This window comes from Heterodontus francisci, chromosome 3 (genome assembly GCF_036365525.1).
Source record: "Heterodontus francisci isolate sHetFra1 chromosome 3, sHetFra1.hap1, whole genome shotgun sequence".
NCBI classification, from domain to species: Eukaryota; Metazoa; Chordata; class Chondrichthyes; order Heterodontiformes; family Heterodontidae; genus Heterodontus; species Heterodontus francisci.
The window spans coordinates 62,216,322-62,238,716 of record NC_090373.1 but is presented as its reverse complement, the minus strand read 5'-3'; the positions used below and the strand labels follow the sequence as shown (position 1 = coordinate 62,238,716).

Genomic DNA, 22,395 nt, shown 5'->3' with positions numbered 1-22,395 from the left:
ATCTATGAATGCACACAAGCAAAAATGCAAAAAAGAGCTCATTCTTGGCAGCGTTCAGTGCTCCAGCAACACGCTGCCCTCAGCAGAGCTAGCCTGAAGAGCACACATTGCACTCAACAACTACTAGCCTGAGAGAAGTTGGTATGATAAAGTAACAGAATTACATATATATTTTAATGGTTACAAATGATGTTCAGTTTTCAGATGATTAAACAGCTCCAAGGCAAATAAGTTATTTAAATACCACAAGGTCTGATAAACCAACTCCAGGTCAGTATCACCCAGAACTAAGAACTCAAATTTTATATTTCATTGCCAACATGAAGGAACACAATATTTGGTGAAAGATCCACCTAGCCTTTGGAGGTACAGAGTGGAAGAACTTTTGTGTATGCTGGCTGTTGTGTTATACAGACTGTGTCAGACAGACTGACAAAATAAAATGAATGTGACTAGAAAGTAAAAACCAATGTATGCAGACTGTGCCATTTCAAGTGTAAAATTACAATATAGTAATGACCTAAAAGCTCATGTGGAACTTATGATTAACTTCACCCCAAATGACAGAGACTTCTAAAACTGAATGGAATTTGACATCCAACAATTTTTTTAAAAGTCAAATATTGTGTATCCAAGTCAAATCTACATACTTTTTTTTTAAGCTCCTTGGAATTATAGTATTCCCTTTAAAATGTTCCCTTTTTTAAAAGCCAAAATAGCGACAATAAAGCTAGTGGGAATGACGTATGCACAATAAGCATTCAAATTGGATTTCAAAGCACTTGACAAAGATATAACCAATATTTCTACGAGAAAACACATACCAAAACTTCTTCAGGTTAACTTGAAAGGTTAAGAATCATCGAACAACATTATCCTGAATGGTTAATATGTTAGCAGCATCACAAAAGCTGGAAGTGCGACAGCACACTTATACCTGAGCATAGATGGAGAAAGAAACGATGGCTGTGGACAAGAGCTAGACAAGCCTCCAGCAACGGGAACCAAAAGATGTGAAGTACGTTGATTGCTTTCTGCAGGCAGACTGGAGTTTTGCAATGCAGCAAAGAAAGCAGAATTATTTAGGTTGCCTGGCTCTTGCTGAAACACCTGAACAGAGAGTACCAATGACAAGGACAACAAAGCAGCCGGCTGTGACATCATCCCTGTGTTACTCTTGCTGTACCGACAATTAATGTTATGTTAACCAGAACACATCTGAGCTAGCAAACACAGTGCTATTGCCATCTGAAAATGGAACAGTGCTTTAAAAAAAGATCATAAATCTGATATAACTGACCCAAATATATGCAAAATTAATCGCACTGGAGAATTAAGTCTACAACAGTGTAGGATATCCCAATTTGATCCATTTATATATAAAATTGAAGTGGGGGAGGGAAAGAGACAAGAAACAGAGAGAAGGCTTAAACTTTTCTTTAACTTTGATACTAACTGACCCACAAAATCCAAGATTTTCTATTTTATTTCAGATGTCCAGCAGTCCTAATTTTGTTTTCAGTATCTGATTTGCCAAAAGATTTTGTGTTGACTGTAGATTTAGTAACTTTAGGTGATAAATTCAGAAACAACTAACTTTGAAATTTCCTTGTCATCTGATGAAGCATGACGAATATCTGCCACAAATAATAATCTAGCGGTTAGTTTAGTAACTAACAAACAGGCATTTTCTGTCCATCAATCGGAATGAATGTTATCAATATTTTTGTAATATGCCAACTGTGTAACAGCCCCGACAACCAATTTTATCTGCAGCACCTGTGGAAGAGTCTGTCACTCTAGAATTGGCCTTTATAGCCACTCCAGGCGCTGCTTCACAAACCACTGACCACATCCAGGCGCTTACCCATTGTCTCGAGAGACAATGAGGCCAAAGGTAATATATCAACAGATGTCCTGATTTTGGTGATTAATAAGTCACTGTACTGCCCACTGCTTTAATGTTGCACAAAACTAAAAAGTGGTCTTTAAAGGAACATTAATAGAAAAGTGATTTTGCAAATCTTATCCCATTTGTTTGTGCAGAAATGTGCAATCAAACATTTTGCCATACTACTTTTACATGACATCACAGTATCGAAAGTGATGCAGTTGTTACCCATGCTGCCATTATATCTCTAATTATTTCAATTTAAAAAACCTCCTTCAGCACTGAGGTTTGCAACTGAAATGCAATTTCTTCAACAATTTGAACATATGCAATCACTAGTGCTCTTTCAGAATGTTTGTCTCATTAAACTTTAGTTAACCAAACAGGAAGATTAAAGCAAAAACAAGAAATGCTGGAATCACTCAGCAGGTCTGGCAGCATCTGTGGAAAGAGAAGCAGAGTTAACGTTTCGGGTCAGCGACCCTTCTTCGGAACTGACAAATATTAGAAAAGTCACAGATTATAAACAAGTGAGGTGGGGGTTGGGCAAGAGATAACAAAGGAGAAGGTGCAGATTGGACCAGGCCACATAGCTGACCAAAAGGTCACTGAGCAAAGGCAAACAATATGTTAATGGTGTGTTGAAAGACAAAGCATTAGTACAGATTAGGTGTGAATATACTGAATATTGAACAGCAGCAAGTGCAAACCTGAAGAAAAACAACCTGAAAAAAAGTGGGTAAGCAAACTGAACAAACTAAGATGAAATGAAATAAATGCAAAAAAAGATTGTAAAAAATGTAAAAAGGAATGTAAAAAAAAAAGAAAAAATAACTAAAAATGAAAGTAAAGTGCGGGGCTGTCATGCTCTGAAATTATTGAACTCAATGTTCAGTCCGGCAGGCTGTAGTGTGCCTAATCGGTAGATGAGATGCTGTTCCTCGAGCTTGCGTTGATGTTCACTGGAACACTGCAGCAATCCCAGGACAGAGATGTGAGCATGAGAGCAGGGGGGAGTGTTGAAATGGCAAGCAACCGGAAGCTCAGGGTCCTGCTTGCGGACTGAGCGGAGATGTTCCGCAAAGCGGTCACCCAGTCTGCGCTTGGTCTCCCCAATGTAGAGGAGACCACACTGTGAGCAGCGAATACAGTATACTACATTGAAAGAAGTACAAGTAGATCGCTGCTTCACCTGAAAGGAGTGTTTGGGGCCTGGGATAGTGAGGAGAGAGGAGGTAAATGGGCAGGTATTACACCTCCTGCGATTGCAAGGGAAGGTGCCCTGGGACGGGGACGAGGTGGTGGGGGTAATGGAGGAGTGGACCAGGGTGTCGCGGAGGGAACGACCCCTTCGGAATGCTGACAGGGGAAGGGAGGGGAAGATGCGACTGGTAGTGGCATCACGCTGGAGGTGGCGAAAATGGCGGAGGACGATCCTTTGGATATGGAGGCTGGTGGGATGAAAAGTGAGGACAAGGGGAACCCTGTCGCGGTTCTGGGAGGGAGGGGAAGGGGTGAGGGTAGAGGTGCGGGGAATGGGTCGGACACGGTTGAGGGCCCTGTCAACCACAGTGGGGGGAAATCCTCGGTTGAGGAAAAAGGAGGTCATATCAGAAGCACCGTCATGGAAGGTAGCATCATCAGAGCAGATGCGTCGGAGACGAAGAAACTGGGAGAATGGAATGGAGTCCTTACAGGAGGTAGGGTGTGAAGAAGTGTAGTCAAGGTAGCTGTGAGAGTCAGTGGGCTTATAATGGATATTGGTAGACAACCTATCCCCAGAGATGGAGACAGAGAAGTCGAGGAAGGGAAGGGAAGTGTCAGAGATGGACCATGTAAAGGTGAGAGAAGGGTGGAAATTGGAAGCAAAGTTGATAAAGTTTTCTAGTTCGGGGCGGGAGCAGGAAACGGCACCGATACAGTCATCAATGTATGTCGTACAGTCGTATGGCGTACCAACCTCTACCTTGCAGAAGCTCAACGCCAACTCACAGACACCTCTTCCTACCTCCCTCTGGACCATGACCCCACCACCGAACATCAAGCCACCGTCCAAAGGACTGTCACTGACCTCATCTCCTCTGGAGATCTTCCCTCTACAGCTTCCAACCTCATAGTCCCGCAACCCCGGACAGCCCGCTTCTACCTCCTTCCCAAAATCCACAAACGGGACTGTCCCGGCAGACCCATTGTGTCAGCCTGCTCCTGCCCCACTGAACTTATTTCTTCCTATCTAGACTCTATCTTTTCTCCGCTGGTCCAGTCTCTTCCCACCTACATCCGTGACTCTTCTGACGCCCTACGTCATTTTGACAATTTCCAGTTTCCTGGTCCCAACCGCCTCCTCTTCACTATGGACGTCCAATCGCTCTACACCTCCATCCCCCACCAGGATGGTTTGAGGGCTCTCCGCTTCTTCCTGGAACAGAGGTCCAACCAGTCCCCATCCACCAACACCCTCCTCCGCCTGGCTGAACTTGTTCTCACATTGAACAACTTCTCCTTCAACTCCGTGCATTTCCTTCAAGTAAAAGGTGTCGCTATGGGTACCCGCATGGGTCCTAGTTATGCCTGTCTTTTTGTGGGATATGTCGAGCATTCTTTGTTCCAGTCCTACTCAGGCCCCCTCCCCCAACTCTTTTTCCGGTACATTGATGACTGTATCGGTGCCGTTTCCTGCTCCCGCCCCGAACTAGAAAACTTTATCAACTTTGCTTCCAATTTCCACCCTTCTCTCACCTTTACATGGTCCATCTCTGACACTTCCCTTCCCTTCCTCGACTTCTCTGTCTCCATCTCTGGGGATAGGTTGTCTACCAATATCCATTATAAGCCCACTGACTCTCACAGCTACCTCGACTACACTTCTTCACACCCTACCTCCTGTAAGGACTCCATTCCATTCTCCCAGTTTCTCCGTCTCCGACGCATCTGCTCTGATGATGCTACCTTCCATGACTGTGCTTCTGATATGACCTCCTTTTTCCTCAACCGAGGATTTCCCCCCACTGTGGTTGACAGGGCCCTCAATCGTGTCCGACCCATTCCCCGCACCTCTACCCTCACCCCTTCCCCTCCCTCCCAGAACCGTGACAGGGTTCCCCTTGTCCTCACTTTTCATCCCACCAGCCTCCATATCCAAAGGATCATCCTCCGCCATTTTCGCCATTTCCAGCGTGATGCCACTACCAGTCGCATCTTCCCCTCCCTTCCCCTGTCAGCATTCCGAAGGGATCGTTCCCTCCGCGACACCCTGGTCCACTCCTCCATTACCCCCACCACCTCGTCCCCGTCCCAGGGCACCTTCCCTTGCAATCGCAGGAGGTGTAATACCTGCCCATTTACCTCCTCTCTCCTCACTATCCCAGGCCCCAAACACTCCTTTCAGGTGAAGCAGCGATCTACTTGTACTTCTTTCAATGTAGTATACTGTATTCGCTGCTCACAGTGTGGTCTCCTCTACATTGGGGAGACCAAGCGCAGACTGGGTGACCGCTTTGCGGAACATCTCCGCTCAGTCCGCAAGCAGGACCCTGAGCTTCCGGTTGCTTGCCATTTCAACACTCCCCCCTGCTCTCATGCTCACATCTCTGTCCTGGGATTGCTGCAGTGTTCCAGTGAACATCAACGCAAGCTCGAGGAACAGCATCTCATCTACCGATTAGGCACACTACAGCCTGCCGGACTGAACATTGAGTTCAATAATTTCAGAGCATGACAGCCCCGCACTTTACTTTCATTTTTAGTCATTTTTTCTTCCTTTTTTTTTACATTCCTTTTTACATTTTTTACAATCTTTTTTTGCATTTATTTCATTTCATCTTAGTTTGTTCAGTTTGCTTACCCACTGTTTTTTTCAGGTTGTTTTTCTTCAGGTTTGCACTTGCTGCTGTTCAATATTCAGTATATTCACACCTAATCTGTACTAATGCTTTGTCTTTCAACACACCATTAACATATTGTTTGCCTTTGCTCCGTGACCTTTTGGTCAGCTATGTGGCCTGGTCCAATCTGCACCTTCTCCTTTGTTATCTCTTGCCCAACCCCCACCTCACTTGTTTATAATCTGTGACTTTTCTAATATTTGTCAGTTCCGAAGAAGGGTTGCTGACCCGAAACGTTAACTCTGCTTCTCTTTCCACAGATGCTGCCAGACCTGCTGAGTGATTCCAGCATTTCTTGTTTTTGTTTCAGATTTCCAGCATCCGCAGTATTTTGCTTTTATTAAGGAAGATTAAAGCTGCTGCAAGAGCTTCCATTTTACAAGTGCTCACCACGTAAAATGATATCATGTGGCTCTGAGTCATGATATATTAGTTAACAGAAATAAATCTATTTCAGAATGTTTCTCCTCATCAACACAGCAGCACTTTCCCCACCAGATAGACAGCATGGAAACAGAACTGCTCTCCATGTGCTGGTGCTTCTGTTCCACATCCCAATCCCTACACAGAGTATGAAGGTAAAAAACCTCATTAATACAATGAATTAACTATCCTAAATGCCAGCAAGGAATTCTCCCACCACCCCGTCAAAGATTATTTTTTGTTGTTTGTCATCACAAGTACATAGCTCTGACAAGAAGTTAATAGAATAGCAGGTACAATATCTATTAATACAGGAAAGTGTCAGAGGCATGGCAAAACTCGAAGACCACATACCTGTGTCTGGATGAACACTCACTGTCTGAAAGGGGATGCACGAAAAGTTGGCTGAAGTTAACTGAGGTACTGACATGCAATTGCTTGTCACTGTGCGTATATGTTGAGATCCTTAAGAGGAAAAACAATGCAGTAATTAGTGGGAAGCTTTCAATGGCAGTTTGCAATTGTTCAATGAAATGTAGTGTGAACAATGATATTGCCTGCAATCCCAATTGGGTATAAAAGGACATCACAGCCATTTAGTCTCCCCATCATTATTTTCCAGTTGTGCTACAGCGTCACAATTTTCCACCAATTAGATGAAATTTAAGCCAGAACCAAAAATACTGGCCTCTCTGCTTTTCGGCTTGATTTGCAATGTAAACCTTTATGACGCATAACAAGTGACACTGTGATGGGACAGAACTGAATGTTTAATTTGTCCAACTCTTGGATTAGATGTTACAAACCTTATTTCTAACTTTTTTGCTGCATGAATCTCTGACACAGGAACCTAATCAGGTATTGCAAGCCCTTTCATCAGTGAAATAGAAACAAGAATATTTATGATATTCCAGAATTGTCAGAATTTAACATACTACAGCAACACAATTAACACTTCAAGGAAAATAATTTTACTACATTATTACATCCTTAATTGTATGGCTTGTATAACCAACAAGAATGTTTCGATGATTTATATTTCAATGACAATCATCTGGACAGTTCATGATGTTTGATTATAACTTATTCTTCACAAATTTTAATATACCAGACTGTATAGATACATGCAATGGAATTCTCATTACATGTTGTGGGACGTAATAGGCAAGAAAACTACAAATTCGAGGATAACTTGTCAAAGGCAGCAGTAAAACTTGGTAAGTATTTGCTTACATGAAGTGAAGGCAAGAATTCCAAGCTATGATATTTCAATGAAAGGAAAGGCAACTAAAAAAAATTAATGATGATGCAACAGAATTGGCAAGTGTTGCTAACATGGCGGATGTTATAGTTCTAGTTTTATGGTTCTGGTTTTTGATTTTTACTTCAAATACTTCCCCCTCAGGTTCAGCGATTTAGCCAGCTCCCTTAGGTGAGCCCTTCCTCCCCAAGAACTGAAAAATGCCTTTCTCTGCCCAATATCAAGGTAGTTTGTAGCAAACCTAGGGCTTAAACAGAAAACCCATATTACTGAATTTTAGATTACTAGTCAGAGACTGGCAGCCCAATTGAGAACAGGAAGGAATTTTGCTGTATCATATTGCCACAGATTTTCTTGTAAAGGCAGGAAATATGAATCAAAATAGAAAATAATCAAATGTCAAAGAGCTCTTCTAATAGCTCAATCAGGAAAAGCAACATGTAAATAAGTCATGTAGACCTATGGCCCAGGGTCAGTGTCAGATTTCTTTTATTTGTCCTTAAAATGGGAGTGCTCCTGGCAAGGCTATATTTGCCCTGAGAAGTGACGGACCTTGAACCATTGCAGTCCTTGCAGAGATAGCTAGATAGGGAATTCCAGGATTTGTTCCAGTGACAATAAAAGGAATTGTATTATAGGTTCAAGTTAGGGCAGTAATCGACTTGGTAAGGGTCTTGGATGTGACGGTGTTCCAATGGCATTGCTGCTCTTATCCTTCACACTCGCAACTTAAGTCTTGCAGTTGCTAAAGAGCCTTTGAGTTAATCTCAGCCGGGGATGCCAGTAACAGTGCTACAATTGGCCTCAGGGCCTCCAAACTAGAGATGGGGAAGCTCAACTAGAGTCACATTTCTGATCACTATCCAATGACTGATGCCTGAACATCTGTCATGACTGGGTTCAACTGTGGCATTTTTGTCATTCTTAAGTTGTTTTTCAGATTTCTTCTTGCTGGTCATGGCAAACCTTGGCTCTTGCTGGCTATTAACATATTTCTGTAGATTGCATAATCTGGCAGGCAAAGTCATTACTGTGCAGCTGAAGCTTGGTTTCCATTTTTTTTTAAAAAGGTAGTTGATATGCTATCAATGGAATACACAGAATCTTGATGTAACTCTGTGGAATAGTGTCCTTCATAGCTAGCTGCACAGTGTGTGAATAACCAGCCAGTGCAGGTAATACCAAGAGAATTGGAATAAGCATCCTATGTGATTGATATCCTTGAGGTAGTGCTTTTGATTGGATCTACTCCCTGCCCAATTGTCAATAATTTTCTCTGATGAGTAGTGGGCTTATACTTAAGTTAATCTGACAATTTCACTGTCACTCTAATGTCCTTTAAGAAAAGAAATCTGCCATCCTTACCTGCTCTGGCTTATATGTGACTCCAGACCCACAGCAATGTGACTGAGTCTTAAATGCCCTCTGAAATGGCCGAGCAAGCCACTCAGTTGTACCAAACCATGAGAAAAGTCTAAAATGATTGAAACTGGACAGTTCACCCACCATCCACCTCAGCATTGGAAACAACAAACGGCAGACCCAGCCCTGTAGACCCTTATTAACATCTGGGAGCTTGTGCCAAAATTGGGAGAACAGTTTGACATTGTGTATAAAGATAGGATTCTGTGAATATGACTATGTCCCACACGCCACGATCACCATCCCCGGGTATGCCTATCCCACTGTCGGACAGACACACCAGAGATAGTGGCACAGTGGTTTACAGTCAAGAGGGAGATTCCCTGGGAGTCCACAACATTGACTCCGGAACGCACGAAGACCCATGGCATCAGGTTAAACATGGGAAAGGAAACCTCCTGCCGAATACCATCTACTGCCCCTCCCCCGACCCCTCAGCTGATGAATCAGTACTCCTCCATGTTGAACACCACTTGGAAGAACCAATGAGGGTGGCAAGGGCACAGATGTAAAGTGGGGTAGGGGACTTCAATGTCCATCACCAAGAGTGGCTCGGTGGCACTGCTACTGACTGAGCTGGCCGAATCCTAAAGGACAAAGCTGCTAGGCTGTGTCTGCAGCAGGTGGTGAGACAGCCAACAAGAGGGAAAAATATGCTTGGCCTCGTCCTCACCAATCTACCTGTCGCAGGTAGATCTATTCATGACAGTATTGGTAGGAGTGACCAGCGCACAGTCCTTGTGGAGACGAAGTCCTGTCTTCACATTAAGGATACCGTCCATCGTATTGTGTGGCACTACAACCACACTAAATGGGAAAGATTTTGAACAGATTTAGCAACACAAAATTGGGGGTTCATGAGGCGCTGTGGGCCATCAGCAGCAGCAGAATTGTATTCAACCACAATCTGTAACCTCATGGCCTGGCATAGCCCCCACTCTACCATTACCATCAAGCCGGGGGATCAACTCTGGTTCAAACGAAAATGCAGCAGGGCATGCCAGAAGCTGCATCAGGCATACCTAAAAAAAAGGTGTCAACCTGGTGAAGCTACAACAGAGAACTATTTGCATGCCAAATAGCATAAGCAGCATGTGATAGACAGAGCTAAACAATCCCACAATACGGATCAGATCTAAGCTCTACAGTCCCGTCACATCCAATCACGAATAGTTGTGGACAATTAAACAACTTACAGGAGGAGAAGGCTCCATAAGTATCCTCATCCTAACTGATGGGGGAGCCCAGCACATCAGTGCAAAATACAAGGCTGAAGCATTTACATCCATCTTCAGCCAGACATGCCTAGTGAATGATTCACATGATATGAATAAATGGCTGAAGGCACTGCATACTGCAAAGGCTATGGGTCCTGACAACATTCCAGCAATTGTGCTGATGAGTTGAGCTCCAGGACTTGCCGCACCCCTAGCCAAGCTGTTCCAGTACAGCTACAACACTGGCATCTACCTGATAATGTGGAAAATTGCCCAGATACATCCGATACACAAAAAGCAGGACATGTCCAATTACCACCCCATCAGTCTACTCTGTATCTTCAGCAAAGTGATGGAAGATGTCATCGACAGTGCTATCAAGCAGCACTTAAATCAACAATGATATGCTAACTGGCACCCTGTCTGGATTCCACCAGGGACACTCAGCTCCTGACCTCATTACAGCCTTGGTCCAAAAATGGACAAAAGAGCTGAACTCCAGAGGCAAGGTTAGAGTGACTGCCCTTGACATCAAAGCAGCATTTGACACTGTGTGGCATCAAGGAGCCCAAGCAAAACTGGAGTCAATGGGAATCAGCGGGAAAATTCTCCACTGGTTGGAGTCATACCTAGCACAAAAGAATATGGTTGTGGTTGTTGGAAGTCAATCATCTCAGCCCCAGGACATCACTGTAGGAGTTCCTCAGGGTAGTGTCCTAGGCCCAACCATCTTCAGCTGCTTTATCAATGACCTTCCCTCCATCATAAGATCAAAAGTGGGGATGTTCACTGATGATTGCACAATGTTCAGCACCATTCGCAACTCCTCAGATACTGAAGCTGTCCATATGCAGCACCAGCTCGTTAAAATTCAGGCTTGGGCTGTTAAGTGGCAAGTTACATTCGCACCATTGAAGTGCCAGGCAATGACCATCTACAACAAGAGAGGATCCAACCATCCCCTCTTGCAATTCAGTGGCATTGCCATCACTGAATTTCCCCCACTAGCAACATCCTGGAGGCTTACCATTGACCAGAAACTGAACTGGAGTAGCCATACAAGTACTGTGGCTACAAGAGGAGGTCAGGCACTAGGAATTCTGTGGCGAATAACTCACCTCTTGACTCCCCAAAGCCTGTCCACCGTCTACAGGCACAAATCAAGTGTTAACGAATACTCTGTTTGCCTGGATAAGTGCAGCTCTAACAACACTCAAGAAGCTCGACAACATCCATTTAGAAGCTTGGAGAGGAACTTGCAGGTGGTAATGTTCCCATGCATCTGCTGCGCTTGTCCTTCTAGTTGGTAGAGGTCGTGGGTTTGGAAGGTGCTGACAGAGTAGCCTTGGTGCGTTGCTGTAGTGCATCTTGTAGATGGCACACACTGCAGCCACAGTGCGTCAGTGGCGAAGGGAATGAATGACACCCCGTCGACAAACAGGCTGCTTTGTCCTGGATGGTGTCGAGCTTCTTGAGTGCTGCTGGAGCTGCACCCATCCAGGAAAGTGGAGAGTATTCCATCACACTCCTGACTTGTGCCTTGTAGATGGTGAACAGGCTTTAGGGAGTCAGGAGGCGAGTTACTCGCCACAGGATTCCTAGCCTCTGACCAGCTCTTGTAGCCACGGTATTTATATGGCTACTCCAGTTCAGTTTCTGGTCAATGGTAACCCCCAGGATGTTGATAGTGGGGGATTCAGCGATCGAACCGCCGTTGAATGTCAAGGGGAGATAGTTAGATTCGCTCCTGTTGGAGATGGTCATTGCCTGGTACTTGTGTGGCACAAATGTTACTTGCCATTTATCAGCCCAAGCCTGGATATTGTCCAAGCCTTGCTGCATTTCTACACAGACTGGGTCAGTATCTGAGGAGTCGTGAATGGTGCTGAACATTGTGCAATCATCAGCGAACATACCCACTTCTGACCTTATGATTGAAGGAAGGTCATTGATGAAGCAACTGAAGATGGTTGGGCCTAGGACACTACCCTGAGGAATTCATAGTGATGTCCTGGAGCTCAGATGATTGACTTCCAACAACCACAACCATCTTCTTCTGTGCTACCAACCAGTGGAGAGTTTTCCCCCGATTCCCATTGACTCCAGTTTTGCTTGGGTTCCTTGATGCCATAGTTGGTCAAATACTGCCTTGATGTCAAGGCAGTCACTCTCACCTCACCTCTGGAGTCCAGTTCTTTTGTCCATTTTTTGACCAAGGAGCTGAGTGGCCCTGGTGGAACCCAGAGTGCCAGTCAGCAGGTCATTGTTGATTAAGTGTTGCTTGATAGCACTGTCGATGACATCTTCCATCACTTTGCTGAAGGTACAGAGTAGACTGATGGGATGGTAATTGGTCGGGTTGAATTTGTCCTGCTTTTTGAGTACAGGACATATCTGGGCAATTTTCCACATTGTGGGTTAGGTGCCAGTGTTGTAGACAGCTTGGCGAGGGGCAAGGCAAGTTCTGGAGCACAGAGAAAGATTGATGAAAACAAATATGGCTGATCATCCAACTCAGTAGCCTGTTCCCGCTTTCGCACCATACCCTTTGATCCCTTTAGACCCAAGAGCTAGATCTAACTCCTTCTTGAAAACATACAATGTTTTGGCCTCAACTGCTTTCCGTGGTAGCGAATTCCACAGGCTCACCACTCTCTGGGTGAAGAAATTTCTCCTCATCTCAGTCCTGAAAGGTTTACCCCGTATCCTTAGACTATGACCCCTGGTTCTGGACTCCCCCTCCATTGGGAACATCCTCCCTGCATCTACCCTGTCAAGTCCTGTTAGAATTTTATAGGTTTCTAGGAGATCCCCCCTCACTCTTCTGAACTCCAGCGAATATAATCCTAACCGACTCAATCTCTCCTCATACGTCAGTCCCGCCATCCCAGGAATCAGTCTGGTAAAGCAATTGCATGCTTACCTTCAATGACTGGTGTACGGGAACACCCAGGTCTCGCTGCATATTCCCCTCTCTCAGTTTATAGCCATTCAGATAATAATCTGCCTTCCTGTTTTTGCTACCAAAGTGGATAACCTCACATTTATCCACATTATACTGCATCTGCCATGCATTAATCCACTCATTCAACTTGTCCAAATCACCCTGAAGCCTCTCTGCATCCTCCTCACAACTCACCCTCCCACCCAGTTTTGTGTCGTCTGCAAATTTGGAGATATTACATTTAGTTCCCTCATCTAAATCATTAATGTATATTGTGAATAACTTTTCCTTTTTAAATACCCGAAGAAACTTTTTTTTTTTACATTTCTAGCTCGCTTCCTCTCATTTTCTAATTTCTTTCTCCTGATTGACCTTTTAGTCATTCTCTGCCTTTCTTTATATTCTGACCAATCATCTGATCTGCCACTTACCTTTGCGCAATTATATGCTTTTTCCTTACTTTTGATGCTTTCCTTAACTTCTTTAGATAATCACGGATGGTGGGTTCCCCCCTTAGAATTTTTTATGTGGGAATATACCTATCCTGAGTATTATGAAATATCCCCTTGAATGTCTGCCACTGGTTCTCTATTGATCTATCTCCTAGCCTAGTAACCCAGTTCACTTCAGCTAGCTCAGCTTTCATGCCCACATAGTTGCCCTTATTTAAGTTTAAAATACTAGTCTTAGACTCACTCTTCTCTCTTTCAAACTGGATGTAAAATCCAAACATATTGTGGTTGTTGCTTCCTAGAGGTGCCTTTACTATGAGGCCATTAATTAATCCTGTCACATTACACAATACCAAGTCTAATATAACCTGCTCTCTGGATGGTTCCAGAATGTGCTGCTCTAAGAAACTATCGCGAAAGCATTCTATGAACTCCTCATCTGGGCTACTATCTGGGCTACTACTACCGATCGGATTTTTCTAGTTTATATGCAGATTAAAATCACCCTTGATTATTGCTGTCCCTTTATCAGCAACACCCAATATGTCTTCTTGTATACTTCATCCTACATTGTGGTTACTGTTAGGGGGCCTGTAGACCATTCCCAGTCGTGAATTCATTCCCCTACTATTCCTCATCTCCACCCAAACGGATTCTACATCCTGAACTCCTGAACCAAGGTCATTTCTAACTATTGCACCAATGCCACCTTTACCTAGCTTTCTATTCTTCTTGAATGGCATATACCCTCAATATTGAAGGCCCAATCCTTGTCGTCCTGCAGCCATGTCTCTGTAATGGCTATCAGATCAGTTCAATGTACTCTATCCGTTTGTCTACTTTGTTATGAATGCTATGCGCATTCAGATTCAGAGCCTCTAGTTTTGACTTTTTGTTCTCTTTGTAACATCTAGTCTTGACTGTTGGTTTGTCCTTAGGTTTTTTCTCTCTGTCTATTCCTGTCATTCACTGACCTTCATTTCCCATATTACTATTCTGCTTTCCTGCCTTGACACTACCCCTTGGTTTGCGACATCTACCCAGGCTTGATCCCTCACCCTCTAGATTTCTACAGCAAAAAACTGAAAATGCTAGAAATACTCAGCAAGTCAGACAACATCTGTGGAGAGAAATACAGAGTTAACCTGTGAGACCTGAAGCATTAACTCTGCTTCTCCCTTCACAGATGTTGCCTGACTTGCTCAGTATTTCTAGCATTTTTTGTTTTTGTTTCGGATTTCCAGCATCCGCAGTATTTTTCTTTTGCTTCTAGATTGCTAATCCGATAACATAACCACAACACTACAATGTGTTTCAAAGATCAATGTTATGTTGAGACAAAGCGCAGGAGAAACACTTTTAGGTACCTCATGGGGAAGAATAAAAATTGTGACTACAGTAAATATACTGTTTTGTACTGAATAATGTTCAGTTATTTGTGTAATAAATTTATGTTAAATAAATCTGTTATTTATTTATTTAGAGATACAGCACTGAAACAGGCCCTTCGGCCCACCGAGTCTGTGCCGACCAACAACCATTTTATACTAACCCTACAGTAATCCCATATTCCCCATCACCTACCTACACTAGGGGCAATTTACAACAGCCAATTTACCTATCACCTGCAAGTCTTTGGAAGTGGGAGGAAACCGGAGCACCCGGCGAAAACCCACGCAGACACAGGGAGAACTTGCAAAGTCTGCACAGGCAGTACCCAGAATCGAACCCGGGTCCCTGGAGCTGTGTGGCTGCGGTGCTAACCACTGCGCCGCCCATAATTTATATCCTGTACCTTGATCCAATACTGTTAATTCTAATATAATTGCATTTTTTTGAGGAGGTCGCTGTCATTGTGGTTAGCTAAGTATTTATGGATGTCATCTATATGGCCTTTCAGAAGAGATTATTAAAACTGAAAACACATGGAATTGGAAGTAACTTTGTGACAAGTTTCAGTAATTGGTTGGTGTCATGAAAAGTGTTAGGTTGATTTTTTTAATCCCTGGCTAGAAACTTGAATATTAAACTGGTGGAGACGAAACAGTCAAACCTTGCAAGCATCGAACTGTGTCTGCTGACTGTGAGCACCGAGGCATATTCTCTGTTGCAGACTGTAGTGTTCAGTGGTTTAACTGAACTGTACTTAATAACTTAAGCCTGACAAGGGAGATATTGTGGGTAGAGAAACTTCCGGAAAGAACAGAGATACCCCTCGAAGGAATTTGGTCACATTGCTGTCTCTCGGAGAACCACTGAATCAGCATCCACCTCTTCAACCAGGAAGCCTCAGGACCACCAAATTCAACCTGAAGCCAGCTGAGTCACCAACCTCCACAGACTGTACACCCCTTTTATTTCTCAGTACTCTAATTCAATCAATCTATCCTTCCTCACTCTGTAACCTATTTGTGACTGAGTGAGTATTTTATTCTTTTTTACTTAGATCGGTTTAAGTAGAATAATGTTAACCTCTTTCTTTGGTTAAACTGAAGAAAATTTGTCTGATTAGCTTTTTTTAATGATCACAGCGTGTAGACATGCCAACACTCACTGAATTGGCAAGTCTATCCACTTTGTGATCAACAAGGACAGGAAAAAGAGGGGATTCCGTCGACCCCACCTCACCTGATCGTAACAGTTAGGAAGTAGGAGACAAAGAGTAGGGATAAAGAGAATGCTTTTTGATTGGCAGGATTTAACAAGTGGTGTTCCTCAGGCATCTGTACTGGGGCCGTAGCTTTTCACCATATTTATTAATGGCTTAAATGAAGGAATATGTAGTTGCATATCCAAGTTTATAGATGGCACTAAGTTAGAAGGCATAGTAAGCTGTGTAAATAGGAGCAGGAACTTACAAAAAAGGACATAGATAGAAAAAGTGAGGGAAATTATGGCAGAGGGAAAGATCAACGTGGGCAAGTGTGAAATCATCCACTTTGGATTCAAGAAAGACAAATTGAAATACTTTCTTAAATGGACAGAGACAAGAAGCTGCTGAGGAGCAAAGGAATTTGGGTGTGCTTGTACTCAAAATCACTAAAATTTAGTGCACAAGAACAAAAAGTATTCAAATGGCTAACAGCATGGTGAACTTTCTCTCAAGCGGTTGGAATACAAAAGTGAGGAAATGTGCTTCAGTTGTACAGAGTATTCGTCTAACCCCATCTGGAATACTACATTTTGGGCACTGCACCACAGGAAAGATGGATTGGTTTTGGAGGGCTACATTGCTGATTCACCAGAAGTATACCAGGTCTTAAAGGACAGGTTGCCTAAATTTGGTTTGCATTCCCTTGGGTTTACAAGGTTATGAAGGGATCTAGTCTAGGCACTTAAAATGTTACAAAATTTGATAGGGTAGATACAGAGAAGGAATTCAAAACAAAGGGATTTATCTTAAAATGAGAGACAGGCCAGTTCAGAATGAAATCAGGAAGCATTTCTTCACAGAAAGGGTAGTGAAATTCTGGAACTCTTTCCCCCAAAAGGCTGTGGATATCAAGTCAATCAAAATTCTTAAAGACTCAGGTCACTTGACTTTGTTTGGTAAGTGTATCAAGGATTATGGAGAAAAGATAAAGGTGAGGTTCAGATGATCGAAAAGAATGGTGGAACAGATTTGAGGGAATGAATGGCCTACCCTCTTTCCCATGTTCCTATATTCATCCTACTGGAGATGAGAAAGCCAGATGATTGCATGAGATAGTCCAGTAATCCTGAAGACAGTAGCAATGGTTTTCTGCTCCCACACAGTATTCTCCATGGAGACACTTCACATGTCTATACCCAATTATTATTGAGCTGAATTATAAGCACAGCACATGGAGATTTTCCAGTCATCAGGTGCTTTCTGCAGTGATGGGTATCAGGCACTAAGTGGCACTGTAGTCAAGCATTCATTACTTTACCTCCTATGGACAAAATTGGAACATTTCTCAGTTTCACAGATAAGCAGGAAAGTACAGAACTTCCACTCATAATTAACCAGTAAAATTCTACCACTCAATTTTTTCTATCATATCAAATCTGTAGATACTAATTATGTGCTAACGTATTCCAAACATTGCACCGATATGAGGTTTCTCTGCTCATTCCATAGAACTACCAGAGCCATTTCATAATCTTTCATTTTAGACATTTGGCAACTTGGTTTAGTTCTGTTAATGTAAAAAAGATACTTCATAATTTGCTTTAAAAAAAAATTGATTAAAGATTGTTTAAAAGTACCTCAGGCCAGCAACGTGATAAATCTACAAAAAGACAGTTCGGGTTTCAATCCATATTATGTGACATATGAACTAGAAAAATGACACCAGATGATTGCTACGTGATCTTCAGTACATTCAGTACATAGGCAATGATCAACAAAACAAATAGCAAATGTTATTTAGATGGAGCGTGTGACTATAATTAGTCACTGACACTCAAAGGAATGAAACCATCACACTTGTTCTGCAACATGCAGAGTAAGCTTAGGAAAACAGGTCAGCTGTCATAGAATAGTAGGCCATTCAGCCCATCAAGTCTGCACCAGCTCTTTCAAAGAGCAATCCAGTTAGTCCCACTTCCCGGCTTATTTCCCATAATCCTGTTTTCTCCTTCAAGTATTTATCCAATTCCCCTTTGAGAGCAACTACTGAATCTATTCCCACGACCCTAGCAAGCAGCACATTCCAAAACCTAACCACTAACTGCATAAACAATTTTCCTTCATGTTGCCTCCGGCTCTTTTGTCAATCGTCTTAAGTCGCTGCCCTCTGGTTATCAAGCCTTCAGCCATTGGAAACAGTTTCTATTTATTTACTCTATCTAAAACCTTCATGATTTTAAACAACTCTATCAAATCATATTTTTGCCTTCTTTGCTCTAAGGAGAGCAACACCAGCTTCTTCAGTTCATCCATGGAACCACTCTAGTAAATCTCTTCTACATCCTCACCGAAGCCTTCATATCCTTCCTAAAATACAGCGCCCAGAATTAAATACAATACTTCAGCTGGGGCCGAACTAGTGTTTTATACAGGTTCAGCATAACGTCCTGACTTTTGTACTCTATGCCTCCAATTATAAAGCCCAGGATTCCAGATACTTTATTAACCTGTCCTGCAACCTTCAATGATTTGAGCACAAACACTCCCAGGTCTCTCAATTCTTGAACCTCCTTTAAAATACTGTACTATTTAGCATGTATTACCTCTCCTCATTCTTCATACAAAAAATGTATCACCGCACACTTTTCTGCATTGAATTTCATCTACCATTCATCCACTCATTCCACTTGCCTGTCTAAATCCGCTTAAAATCCATCACTATCCCAAATTGTGTATTAACTGCAAACTCAAGTCCAGGTCATTAATGTATAAGAAAAGCAGCAGTGATTCTATTACTGAACCCTGGAGAACACCATGTATACCTCCCTACAGATGGACGGATGGTGGGTGGGTGGTTGGGTCAGTCGGTCAGTCATTCACCATAACTCTCTGCTTTCTATTACTTAGTCAAGTTTGCATCCATACTGCTGCCGCCCATTTTTTAAAACATATTCTTTTTGGGCCTCCTTATCTCGAGAGACAATGGATACGCGCCTGGAGGTGGTCAGTGGTTTGTGAAGCAGCGCCTGGAGTGGCTATAAAGGCCAATTCTGGAGTGACAGGCTCTTCCACAGGTGCTGCAGAGAAATTTGTTTGTTGGGGCTGTTGCACAGTTGGCTCTCCCCTTGCGCCTCTGTCTTTTTTCCTGCCAACTACTAAGTCTCTTCGACTCGCCACAATTTAGCCCTGTCTTTATGGCTGCCCGCCAGCTCTGGCGAATGCTGGCAACTGACTCCCACGACTTGTGATCAATGTCACACGATTTCATGTCGCGTTTGCAGACGTCTTTATAACGGAGACATGGACGGCCGGTGGGTCTGATACCAGTGGCGAGCTCGCTGTACAATGTGTCTTTGGGGATCCTGCCATCTTCCATGCGGCTCACATGGCCAAGCCATCTCAAGCGCCGCTGACTCAGTAGTGTGTATAAGCTGGGGATGTTGGCCGCTTCAAGGACTTCTGTGTTGGAGATATAGTCCTGCCACCTGATGCCAAGTATTCTCCGAAGGCAGCGAAGATGGAATGAATTGAGACGTCGCTCTTGGCTGGCATACGTTGTCCAGGCCTCGCTGCCGTAGAGCAAGGTACTGAGGACACAGGCCTGATACACTCGGACTTTTGTGTTCCGTGTCAGTGCGCCATTTTCCCACACTCTCTTGGCCAGTCTGAACATAGCAGTGGAAGCCTTACCCATGCGCTTGTTGATTTCTGCATCTAGAGACAGGTTACTGGTGATAGTTGAGCCTAGGTAGGTGAACTCTTGAACCACTTCCAGAGCGTGGTCGCCAATATTGATGGATGGAGCATTTCTGACATCCTGCCCCATGATGTTCGTTTTCTTGAGGCTGATGGTTAGGCCAAATTCATTGCAGGCAGACGCAAACCTGTCGATGAGACTCTGCAGGCATTCTTCAGTGTGAGATGTTAAAGCAGCATCGTCAGCAAAGAGGAGTTCTCTGATGAGGACTTTCCGTACTTTGGACTTCGCTCTTAGACGGGCAAGGTTGAACAACCTGCCCCCTGATCTTGTGTGGAGGAAAATTCCTTCTTCAGAGGATTTGAACGCATGTGAAAGCAGCAGGGAGAAGAAAATCCCAAAAAGTGTGGGTGCGAGAACACAGCCCTGTTTCACACCACTCAGGATAGGAAAGGGCTCTGATGAGGAGCCACCATGTTGAATTGTGCCTTTCATATTGTCATGGAATGAGGTGATGATACTTAGTTAAAACATATACAGTTAGGATTTTCATAACTCTTGTTACAGTCAAGTGAGATGGGGTCGAAGGGCTTCCCTCTTTTCCCTCTACTTGTTTTGACCACAACAGGTTTAATTATTTCTTAAAGTGGATGTACTGGTCAATTCAGAAGGTGTTTGATTACTTATTTGCTACGATCATAACAAGAACCAATCGGATAGGTTTTCTTGAGTTTAACAAAGAAAGAGGTTAACTTTATTGTACCTAAATCAAACTAATGAAAATAATGATGCATTTTGGAAGATCCAATTCAAGAGTGAATTATACAGTAAATGGAAAAGTCCTGGGGAAAATTGATGTACAGAGAGATTTGGGTGTTCAGGTTCATTGTTCCCTGAAGGTGGCAACGCAGGTCAATAGAGTGGTCAAGAAGGCATACGGCATGATTTCCTTCATCGGACGGGGTATTGAGTACAAGAGTTGGCAGGTCATGTTACAGTTGTATAGGACTTTGGTTCGGCCACATTTGGAATACTGCGTGCAGTTCTGGTCGCCACATTACCAAAAGGATGTAGATGCTTTGGAGAGGGTGCAGAGGAGGTTCACCAGGATGTTGCCTGGTATGGAGGGCGCTAGCAATGAAGAGAGGTTGAGTAGATTAGGATTATTTTCATTAGAAAGACGGAGGTTGAGGGGGGACCTGATTGAGGTGTACAAAATCATGAGAGGTATAGACAGGGTGGATAGCAAGAAGCTTTTTCCCCCCCAGAGTGGGGGATTCAATTACAAGGGGACACGAGTTCAAAGTGAAAGGGGAAAAGTTTAGGGGGGATATGCGGGGAAAGTTCTTTACGCAGAGGGTGGTGGGTGCCTGGAACGCATTGCCAGCGGAGGTGGTAGACGCGGGCACAATAGCGTCTTTTAAGATGTATCTAGACAGATACATGAATGGGCAGGAAGTAAAGAGATACAGACCCTTAGAAAATAGGCGACAGGTTTAGATAGAGGATTTGGATCGGCGTAGGCTTGGAGGGCCGAAGGGCCTGTTCCTGTGCTGTAATTTTCTTTGTTCTTTGTAATAAATTACATGCCTACTTTCACTCTCACACACACACACACACTAGAGGTGTACACGCATACAAATAGGTTACAGAGTGGGGAAAGGTAGATTGGTTGATTTGAAGTCCATAGAAAAAAAAAAGGGGTATACAGTCTTTGGGGTGTAATGATTTTGCTGGCTTCCAGCTAAATTTGGTGGTCCTGAGGCTTTTAGTTTGAAGAGATATTGGTTTGGTGGGTCTCCTGGAAACAGCGATGCGGAGAGAGAGCGCGAGACCCCCTACTTAAGTCTGTACATGTCAGAGTCCAGAAGTTTCTCCTTTGCTGCAGAGAAAACACCAAATGGGGAGGGGCTTGTCACATGACAGTCACTCCGTGATTCAAATATAGCAGTTAGCAGTATTTCTTCCTCTTGCTAAAAAGAACAAGCAGTTCCCTCAAACTTCCTGGATCTTGGTTCTTGCTGGAAAATGAGCAGACATTTTGTCTCTCTCCTCACAAGCCTTGCAAAGTAGGATACAATGTTGCATCTTTTTCATCTGTTCTTTTTAAAATTTCTTCAAAAAAATTAATTCAGATCTCCAGTCAGTGGATTAAAGAAAATTATCATTCAACAAGCAAGTTGGCGTGACACTCTCCAAAAGGCATTATAAACAGCAGTGAATAATTTTCTTGGTGTGCTCCATTTCTTGCCATTCTATCCCTCGTACAGTTTCTTCCAATCTCCCTCCGGTAAATCCACCACATCAGGTTATGCCTCACCTGTCATTCTCCCTTTCAAAGGTTATGCAAGTGACGCAAACTCCAATAGTAAGGTTGTTATCTTTCATTTGTTAAGTTCCAGTAAGGTAATAAACCTCCCAAGGCACTTCTGGAGACAATGGACATCAAGAAACAATGGGAGAAATATTTGGGAAGGTAACTGAATTAATAAACAAACAAAGCTATGTTTTTGAGGGGGGGGATTTGAAGGAGGAGGTAGCAAGATGCTGGGGTTCAAAGGAGAGTTTGGGGCCAAGAAAGCTGAATGTTCTCCCATTGTAGGCGAGATGG

The 22,395-nt window shown here is 43.4% G+C and overlaps 1 protein-coding gene across 1 annotated transcript in view; it reads right to left on the bottom strand.

The window, feature by feature from the left end:
* Positions 1–22,395, bottom strand: part of lpin1a (lipin 1a) — a 117,101-nt gene that overhangs the window by 50,662 nt on the left and 44,044 nt on the right. Inside the window, exon 5 of the mRNA XM_068022705.1 lies at positions 6,553–6,663. Within this exon, the coding sequence (XP_067878806.1) occupies positions 6,553–6,663 (111 nt within the window). The remainder of the gene's footprint in view (positions 1–6,552; positions 6,664–22,395) is intronic.